The sequence below is a fragment of the Zosterops lateralis genome (assembly GCF_965231275.1).
Source record: "Zosterops lateralis genome assembly, chromosome: 30".
NCBI classification, from domain to species: domain Eukaryota; kingdom Metazoa; phylum Chordata; class Aves; order Passeriformes; family Zosteropidae; genus Zosterops; species Zosterops lateralis.
This window is the reverse complement of record NC_139790.1, coordinates 1,284,828-1,294,821: the sequence shown is the minus strand read 5'-3', so window position 1 is coordinate 1,294,821 and position 9,994 is coordinate 1,284,828. Positions and strand designations below refer to the sequence as shown.

General features: G+C 51.7%; 1 protein-coding gene across 1 annotated transcript; it reads left to right on the top strand.

Moving 5' to 3' along the window:
* The first annotated feature begins 2,603 nt into the window (after nucleotides 1-2,603).
* On the top strand, nucleotides 2,604-9,036 carry LZTS1 (leucine zipper tumor suppressor 1). Its single transcript, XM_083880570.1, has 3 exons — nucleotides 2,604-2,940; nucleotides 3,863-4,714; nucleotides 8,086-9,036. The coding sequence occupies exons 1-3, from the start codon at nucleotides 2,620-2,622 to the stop codon at nucleotides 8,743-8,745; spliced, it is 1,833 nt and encodes a 610-aa protein (XP_083736696.1). The 5' UTR covers nucleotides 2,604-2,619; the 3' UTR covers nucleotides 8,746-9,036.
* The last annotated feature ends 958 nt before the right edge of the window (nucleotides 9,037-9,994 follow it).

The following is a 9,994-nucleotide window of genomic DNA, read 5'->3' as shown; positions in this document are numbered from 1 at the left end:
GTTTTGGCCTTGTCACAGCCCCAGTGCCCTCCCCCTTTCCAGCTGTTCTCCCCCTTTCCAGCTGTGCCCTCCCCCCTCCAGCTGTGCCCCCACCCATAGGACATCCCCAATTTCACTCCCTGCACTCTCAATTTCATTCAAATTTAATTTTTTTCCCCATTTTTGACGCTCCAAAGGTGCCTGAATTGACTCGGCCAAACTCCCCACCCCCCCAAAACTCCCACCCCCGATAAATCCCCGTTTTGTGGGTGTCAATAATGAGGATTTTGGTGGCTCAGCATCCCCGCATTTCACACGGGGAAGGTGCTGAGGGAGGAAAAAGGGGATGAATTTGACCCTTTTTCAGCTGGAGCAGCAGCCTGTGCCCTCCCAGCTCCGCTCTCTCCTCTCCCCTGAGCTCTGACTCCCCCGCGCCTTTCAAAGGGCTCGTTTTTTAACAGGGAAGGAAAATAAAATAAAACCGTGCCCGGCCCTGCGGGGGGAGCGTGGGATGGAAACTCCTCCTGCTGCCAAATGCGGCTGGAAAATCCCAGCGCTGCCTCTCCCCCTTCCCCCACCTCCCACGAGCACCCCAAAAACCACAGAGACCCCAAAACCCCCCACAGGGACCCCAAAACCCAGGGGCACCCCAAAAACCAGGGACCTCAAAATCCACAGGGACCCCAAAATCCACAGGACCGTGGGAACTGGGTCTGGAGAGGCAGGGGCACCCAGTGGAGCTCTGAGCTGTTCCAGGCACAGCCCAGAGCAGAAACCTCCCTTTCCTTTCCTTTCCTTTCCTTTCCTTTCCTTTCCTTTCCTTTCCTTTCCTTTCCTTTCCTTTCCTTTCCTTTCCTTTCCTTTCCTTTCCTTTCCTTTCCTTTCCTTTCCTTTCCTTTCCTTTCCTTTCCTTTCCTTTCCTTTCCTTTCCTTTCCTTTCCTTTCCTTTCCTTTCCTTTCCTTTCCTTTCCTTTCCTTTCCTTTCCTTTCCTTTCCTTTCCTTTCCTTTCCTTTCCTTTCCTTCCCCTTCCCCTTCCCCTTCCCCTTCCCCTTCCCCTTCCCCTTCCCCTTCCCCTTCCCCTTCCCCTTCCCCTTCCCCTTCCCCTTCCCCTTCCCCTTCCCCTTCCCCTTCCCCTTCCCCTTCCCCTTCCCCTTCCCCTTCCCCTTCCCCTTCCCCTTCCCCTTCCCCTTCCCCTTCCCTCTTCTCCCAGCTCTAATTACCCCTAATTACTGAGCTGGATGTTCATCCCCATTAAAGCCAAGAGTCCACCAGGAGCTGGGGGCGTTTATTTTATTTTATTTTATTTTATTTTATTTTATTTCTGGATTTTTCCCCTCCCAACAAAGGGGATGAGCAGAGAGAGCCCCTCGTCCCTCTGAGGCTCCCAGGGCCTCTTGTCCCCCTCATTAACGTTAATTAAGTCCCTTTTCAGGCGGGTTGAGAGGAGCTCTGGGAATTGGAGAGGGATGAGGGATGTGGGATGGGGGAGAGGCTGCGGCTCCATCCAGGGGGATTGTACCTGAAAAATCACCATAAAATCCCTTTTCTTCCTCAAGGCGTTTTTATTTTTAGAGAGGATTTTCCTGGTTTTATCCAGGGTGTTCCTGGGCAGTGCCCGAGAACCTTGAAGGGGGAAAAACCTTCCCTGATGTCCCTCCCTGGAGCAGCTCCAGCTGTGGGCAGAAATAGGTTTAATAAAAAAAATGAAGACAATTAGGAAATAGAAACAAAGCAAAGTATGGCCAGAACAGGTGATTTGTCATTTGTCATTCAGCTAAGTCCACACTTTAATTTTAAATACCCTTTCTATTGCATCAATTTGATGCACATTCACATTCTTCTCTATTTCAGACCAGAAAAGCTGAAATTCTCATCCCCCAAGAGCTTCCAACACCCACCTTCACCCCCAAACCTGTAACTCTGTCACCTCGGTGTCTTCTCCCTGGCTGATCCTGTGTTAAATTTTTTGGTAAATTTTAAGAAATAGGTTTAATAAAAAAATATAGACAATTAGGAGATAGAAAAAAAGGAAAGTACAGACAGATGTCTTGGCACTCAACTGAGTCCACACTTTGCTATATCAGAGACATTCATTAAATACCCTTTCTATTGTATCAGTTTGATGCACATTCACATTCTTCTCTATTTTAGACCAAAAAGGCTGAAATTCTCATCCCCCAAGAGCTTCCAACACCCACCTTCACCCCAAACCTGTATCTCTGTCACCTCGGTGTCTTGTCCTGGCTGAGCCTGGGTGAAAAACGAGGTTCAGTTTTTCGGTAAATTTTAAGAAATAGGTTTAATAAAAAAATATAGACAATTAGGAGATAGGAAAAAAAAGGAAAGTACAGCCAGAACAGGTGATTTGTCATTTGTCATTCAGCTAAGTCCACACTTTAAATTTAAATACCCTTTATATTGTATTGGTTTAATGCACATTCATATTCTTCTGTATTTTAGACCAGAAAAGCTGAAATTCTCATCCCCCAAGAGCTTCCAACACCCACCTTCACCCCCAAACCTGTATCTCTGTCACCTCGGTGTCTTTCCCCATCTGACCCCTCATCCCTTTGTCCCCAGGCTGGTCTCTCCCGGCCTCCCCCAGGGCTGTGCTATGATCTGGAGGCTCCAGGAGCAGCATGGGCAGCGTCAGCAGCCTCATCTCCGGGCACAGCTTCCACGGCAAGCACTGCCGGGCCTCGCACTACAAACTGCGCACAAAATCCTCCCACCTGAAGAAACTCAACCGTTACTCGGACGGGCTGCTGCGCTTCGGCCTCTCGCAGGATTCCTCCCACAAATCTGCCTCCAAGAGCAGCAAGAATGAGGATTTTTTTTATATCAAAGTCAGCCAAAAGGCGCCGCCGGGGTCGAGGGGGACGGAGCTGGGTGTGGCCGGGATGGATTTTGGGACCCCGACCCCGCAGAAGGTGATGCCGTTCCCCGGGCAGCTGGAGGTGGTGAGTGGGGAATGGGGTGTTGGGGGTGGTTCAGGGGAGGTTGTTTGGTCATCAAAGTGGGTCCAGGGATTGGTGGTTGGGGTGTGGGGGGTGGGGTAGGGGATGGGGATAGTTGGGGGTGATATGGGAGGTTTTGGGTTGGGGGATTTGGAGAAGCAACGTGAGCTGGAGGGTTTGGAGCTTTTCCTTTTCAAAGATGGGAGTTTTAGTCAGCAGCATCCCTTGATTATCCCCCAATTATCCCCTTTATCATCCCCTGAGTATCCATCACTCTGATCATCCATCCCCCTGATCATTCCCCCAGTCATTGCCGCATTCATCCCTCTGAGTATCCCCTGATCATCTCCTGAGCCTCCCCTGGTAATCCCCCTGATCGTCCCTTGATCATCCCCTGATTGTCCCCTGATCATCCATCACTCTAATCATCCCCAATCATCTGCCTGATCACCCCCTGATCATCCCCCCAATCATCCCTCTGATCTTCCCCCATTATCACCCTGATCATTGCCCTGATCACCCCCCAATCATCCCCTGATCATCCCTTGATCACCCCCTGATCATCCCCCAATTATCTCCCCAATCAATCCACTGATCATCCCCCCAGTCAACTCCTCAATCATCCCTCTGAGTACCCCCTGAGCATCCCCTGATCATCCCCTGAGCATCCTCTGATCATCCCCCAGTTATCCCCCAATCATCCATCACCCTGATCATCCATCACCCTGATCGTCCCCCCAGTTATCCCCCAATCATCCATCACCCTGATCATCCATCACCCTGATCATCCCCCCAATCAATCCCCCCAATCAATCCCCCAATTATTCCCCCAGTCATCCCCCTGATCATCCCCCCAACCCCTCAGGGCTCAGGAAGCCCCACCAGGACCCTCTCCCGGCCCTGACAGCTCCTCTGTCCCCCGCAGGGCGCGGAGAAGCCGCTGCTGTCTCGCCCCACGGCCTTCAAGCCGGTGCTGCCGCGCTCGGGGCCCATCCTGCACTCCTCCCCCGAGGCCGGGGGGCCTCCCCTGCCCCAACAACAACCGCTGCACCCCCAGGAGAAACCCAAGGAGCAGGAGCTGCGTCCCCTGCCGTGCTCGGGGGGTCTGTCCGACTCGGGCAGGAACTCCATGTCCAGCCTGCCCACGCACAGCACCAGCTCCAGTTACCAGCTGGAGCCCCTGGTCACCCCCATGGGGCCCATCAGCCGCTTCGGGGGCTCTGCCCACAACATCCTGCAGTGCGCCGTCATCCAGGACAGCAACATGATGAGCCTCAAGGCCATGTCCTTCTCCGATGGTGGCAACAAGATCCTGAACCCTGGGAAAGCTCCTCACCATCACCACCACCACCAACACCAGGAGAAAAGCTCCTGCCTGCGCTCGCCCATCGCCGCCGCCAATGACGACTCGGCCGTGCAGGAGCTGGAGCAGAAGCTGCTGGAGAGGGAAGGGGAGCTGCAGGAGCTGCAGTCCAGCTTCGAGGAGAAGGAGATCAGCTCCTGCCAGGCCTACGAGGAGAAGCAGCGGCGCTGCAAGGAGGAGCTGGAGGGGCTGAAGCACAAGTGCAGCACCAAGCTGAAGCAGACGGCGCAGAAGACGCAGCGGGCGCAGCAGGTGCTGCACCTGCAGGTGTTCCAGCTGCAGCAGGAGAAGCAGCAGCTCAGGGAGGAGCTGGAGAAGCTGGTGAAGGAGCAGAACCTGCTGGAGACAAAGCTGAGGTCCTACGAGAAGGAGAAGACCAGCTTCGCCCCGGCGCTGGAGGAGACGCAGTGGGAGGTGAGAGGGACGAGGGGCAGAGTCACAAACCCCCCCAAACCTTCCCACCCCCCTGGCTGCGCCCAGCAGGAGCTGCCCAGGGTGTGGGGAATTGGGAAATTGAATTTTCAGGAGAGATCCAGGCTGTAGGAAATGGATATAATTTCTTGGAGAGTCCCAGGTTGTAGGAAATAAGAATTTCCAGGACTGTCCCAAGCTGTAGGAAAGGGATGTGAAATCCTCCAGGAGAGTCCCAGGGTGTAGGAAATATGAAATCCCAGGAGTGTTTCAGGCTGTAGGAAATGAGAAATCTCCCAGGAGACCCCCAGGGTGTAGGAAATTCCAGCAGAGTTCCAGGCTGTGGGAAATGTGAAATCTCCCAGGATAGTCCCAGGCTGGAGGAAATGGATGTGAAATTCCAGGAGACCCCCAGGGTGTAGGAAAGGGATGTGAAATTCCAGCAGAGTCCCAGGCTGTGGGGAATGTGAATTTGCAGGACCCTCCCAGGCTGTAGGAAATGGATGTGAAATCTTAGGAGAGCTCCAGGTTAGGAAAGGGATGTGAAATTCCAGCAGAGCTCCAGGCTGTAGGAAATGTGAAATCTCCCAGGAGTGTCCCAGGTTGTAGGAAATGTGAATTTGCAGGACCATCCCAGGCTTTAGGAAATGGATGTGAAATCCCCCAGGAGCATCCCAGGCTGTAGGAAATAGAATTTCTAGGGGAGTCTCGGGCTGTAGGAAATGGATGTGAAATTCCAGCAGAGTCTCAGGCTGTGGAAAATGGATGTGAAATCCCCCAGGAGAGTCCCAGGCTGTAGGAAATGTGAATTTCCAGGAGTGTCTCAGGCTGCAGGAAATGGATGTGAAATCTTAGGAGAGCTCCAGGTTAGGAAAGGGATGTGAAATCCAGGAGAGTCTCAGGCTGTAGGAAATGTGAATTTGCAGGACCATCCCAGGCTGTAGGAAAGGGCTGTGAAATCCCAGGGGAGCCCCAGGGGAGCTGGTTTGGGCTCTCTCTGCCCCTCTGAACTCTCCCCTCGCCCAAGGGAACCAGCACAGCACAAACCCCTCAGGCATTAAAATAACTCAGATTTCCCCAAGGTTTTCCTGCCCCACAGGGATGTAAAATCCCCTTCCCTGGGGTTTTCCTGCCCCACAGGGATGTAAAATCCCCTTCCCTGGGGTTTTCCTGCCCCACAGGGATGTAAAATCCCCTTCCCTGGGGTTTTCCTGCCCCACAGGGATGTAAAATCCCCTTCCCCGGGGTTTTCCTGCCCCACAGGGATGTAAAATCCCCTTCCCTGGGGTTTTCCTGCCCCACAGGGATGTAAAATCCCCTTCCCTGGGGTTTTCCTGCCCCACAGGGATGTAAAATCCCCTTCCCCGGGGTTTTCCTGCCCCACAGGGATGTAAAATCCCCTTCCCTGGGGTTTTCCTGCCCCACAGGGATGTAAAATCCCCTTCCCTGGGGTTTTCCTGCCCCACAGGGATGTAAAATCCCCTTCCCCGGGGTTTTCCTGCCCCACAGGGATGTAAAATCCCCTTCCCTGGGGTTTTCCTGCCCCACAGGGATGTAAAATCCCCTTCCCCGGGGTTTTCCTGCCCCACAGGGATGTAAAATCCCCTTCCCCGGGGTTTTCCTGCCCCACAGGGATGTAAAATCCCCTTCCCCGGGGTTTTCCTGCCCCACAGGGATGTAAAATCCCCTTCCCACTTGGGCTGCCCAAGGCCATTTGTCAGGGAGCAATAAAACCTTCCACTCTGATTAAACTCAATTTACTCCTTGGAATCTCTGAGTAAACACAATTTATGTGCTGGAAATTCCAATGTTTAATAAAGAAGTATTAGTTATATTGATTATAAGTAGAAATATTATATATAATATTGATTAGTTAATTAAATTATAATTATTATAGATAATAATTATAATGAAATTAGTAATACATACTCGAAAAAAAGTTAAAATAAATATATTATAAGTAAATTTATTAACTAATTAAATTATAATATTATAAATAATAATAATAATGAAATTAGTAATATATACTCAAAAAGTTTAATTAAAAATAAATATTATGAATAATACTGAATAATTAATTAAATTATTATAAATAATAGTTATAATGAAATTAGCAATACATACTTGTAAAAAAGTTTAATTAAAAATAAATATTATGAATAATATTGATTAATTAATTAAATTATAATATTATAAATAATAATTTTAATGAAATTAGTAATACATACTAGTGAAAAAATTAAATTAAAATAAATATAAATATTATAAATAATATTGATTAATTAATTGAACTATAATTATTATAAATAATAATTATAATTAAATTAGCAATACATATGCATTAAAAAGTTAAATTAAAATAAATATAAATATTAGAAATAAAATTGATTAAGTAATTAAATTATAAGTATTATAGATAATAATTATAATGAAACTAGCAATACATACTCATAAAATAGTCAAATTAAAATAAGTATAAATATTATAAATAATATTGATTAAAATATAATTATTATAAATAACAATTATAATGAAATTAGCAATACATACTAGTAAAAAAAAATTAAATTCAAGGTCTCCACGTGCAGGATCAATGGATTAACAATCTGCAGTGGAGGGAAAACAGGAGATCCCTCTGTAAACCTTTCATGGAGACCATTGGTGGTTCTGAGACAGACAGAGAACTGAAACTTTATTTTGGCCATGGATGTGGAGAAGGGGACAGGGGGATGTGCCCAGAATTAGTTTCACACAATCTGAGAGCTGTGCTGGACTCGCACCTGAGCCAAATTCACACAGAGGGTGTTTTTTAGGGTCCAACCCTCACTCAGACATCCATCCCCCATCCAGGTGTGCCAGAAATGCGGTGAGATCTCCCTGCTGAAACAGGGATAAGGGGACAGGGAAATGTGACCAGAATTAGTTTCACACAATCTGAGAGCTGTGCTGGACCCCAGCAGTGCCCAACTCACACAGGGGGTTATTTTAGGGTCCAACCCTAACTCAGGTGTCCATTTCCCTCTCAAGCTGTGCCAGAAATCCAGTGAGATCTCCCTGCTGAAACAGGGAGAAGGGGACAGGGAAATGTGACCAGAATTAGTTTCACACAATCTGAGAGCTGTGCTGTACCCCAGCAATGCCCAACTCACACAGGGGGATTTTTTTAGGGTCCAACCCTAACTCAGGTATCCATCCCCCCATCCAGGTGTGTCAGAAATGCGGTGAGATCTCCCTGCTGAAACAGGGAGAAGGGGACAGGGGATGTGCCCAGAATTAGTTTCACACAATCTGAGAGCTCTGCTGGACCCCAACTCACACAGAGGGTGTTTTTTAGGTGTTTTAACCCTAACTCAGACATTCATTCCCCTCTCCAGGTGTGCCAGAAATCCGGGGAGATCTCCCTGCTGAAGCAGCAGCTGAAGGAATCCCAGACCGAGCTCACCACCAAGACCACGGAGATCCTGAGCCTGAAGGCGCAGCTGAAGGAGGTGAGGCTGAAGCTGGAGGGGCTGGAGGTGAAGAGCCAGGAGCTGGAGGGGTCCCTGCGCACCAAGGCCATGGAGCTGGAGGTGTGCGAGAACGAGCTGCAGCGCAAGAAGAACGAGTCCGAGCTGCTGCGGGAGAAGGTGAACCTGCTGGAGCAGGAGATCCTGGAGCTGCGCTCCGAGCTGGCCCAGCTCCGGGAGCAGCTCAGCCAGGCCCGGGAGGGGCCCAGGCAGGGAGGGGATGATGCCCAAGCCCTGCAGGGGCAGCTGGAGAGGCTCAGAGCCGAGCTGAAGGCGGAGCGGGACAACAACGAGCAGATGAGCTGCAGCTTCCAGCACGAGAGGCAGACGTGGAAGGAGGAGAAGGAGAAGGTGATCCACTACCAGAAGCAGCTGCAGCAGAGTTACCTGCACATGTACAAGAGGAACCAGAGCCTGGAGAAGATGCTGCAGCAGCTGGCGGCCGGTGAGGATGGCAAGGAGCCCATCGAGCTGGAGATCCCCGGAGCTGATGTGCCCTACGAGGACATCATTGCCACCGAGATCTGAGCTGCTGTCCCCTCCTCACACCCGGGGAGGGGCTCAGGGTACCCCTGTACAGCCGAGCTGAGCCGTGTCCCCCCCGTCCCTGCACAGCCCGTCGTGTTCCAGAGGTGACCAAGCCACTTGTGCCAATGGTGATGTGCCCGCAGCTCCCCCTGCCCTGGTACTGACCCGGTACTGCCCTGGTACTGCCCTGGTATTGCCCCGGTACTGCTCTGGTACTGCCCTGGTATTGACCTGGTATTGCCCTGGTATCACCCTGGTACTGCCCCAGTACTGCCCTGGTATTGCCTTGGTACTGCCCCAGTACTGACCCGGTACTGCCCCAGTACTGCCCCAGCACTGTCCCAGTATTGCCCTGGTGTTGACGTGGTATTAACCTGGTACTGCCTTGGTACTGCCTCACTACTGACCTGGTTCTGCCCTGGTACCACCTCGGTATTGCCCCAGTACTGCCCTGGTACTGCCTCAGTATTGCTCCAGTACTGTCCCGGTACTCACCTGGTACTGCCCCATTACTGGCCCCAAGCAGCCGCCGGCCCAGTGGGGCGGGCAGGGATTGGGACTCCAGGGAATTCTCTGCTGTCTGTGCCCAGAGCCCAGGGGATGCTCCACTCCAGGCTCGGGGATGGCACAGCTCTGGATGTCACAGCCCCAGGGATGGCCCAGCACAGTCCTGCCCACCAATGGTGACAGGAATCAACCCCGATATGTGCCCAGCTCTGGGGATAACCCAGCTCTGGGGATGTCACAGCCCCGGGAATGGCCCAGCTCTGGGGATGTCCCAGCACAGTCCTGCCCAGCGATGGTGACAGGAGTCAGCCGCAGCTCCCTGGAAGAAGCTTCCACCCGTCCTCACCCTCTATCAGTGTGTGAGCACAGAGCCACCTCCTGCCACTGCCACATCCACCTCTCCCAGCCCCTGAGGGCCTCAGGAAGGTCCCCACCCTCACACACCCCCCTGGCACAGCCCAAACCCTGAAATGCCCCAGCACAGCCCACCCTGCCCTGCACCCACAGCACCCACAGCCCACCCTGCCCTGCACCCACATCACCCACAGCACCCACAGCCCTCCCTGCACTGCACCCACAGCACCCACAGTCCTCCCTGCCCTGCACCCTAATCACCCACAGCCCACCCTGCACTGCACCCACTGCACCCACAGCCCTCCCTGCCCTGCACCCACAGCACCCACAGCCCTCCCTGCCCTGCACCCTCATCACCTACAGCACCCACAGCCCACCCTGCACTGCA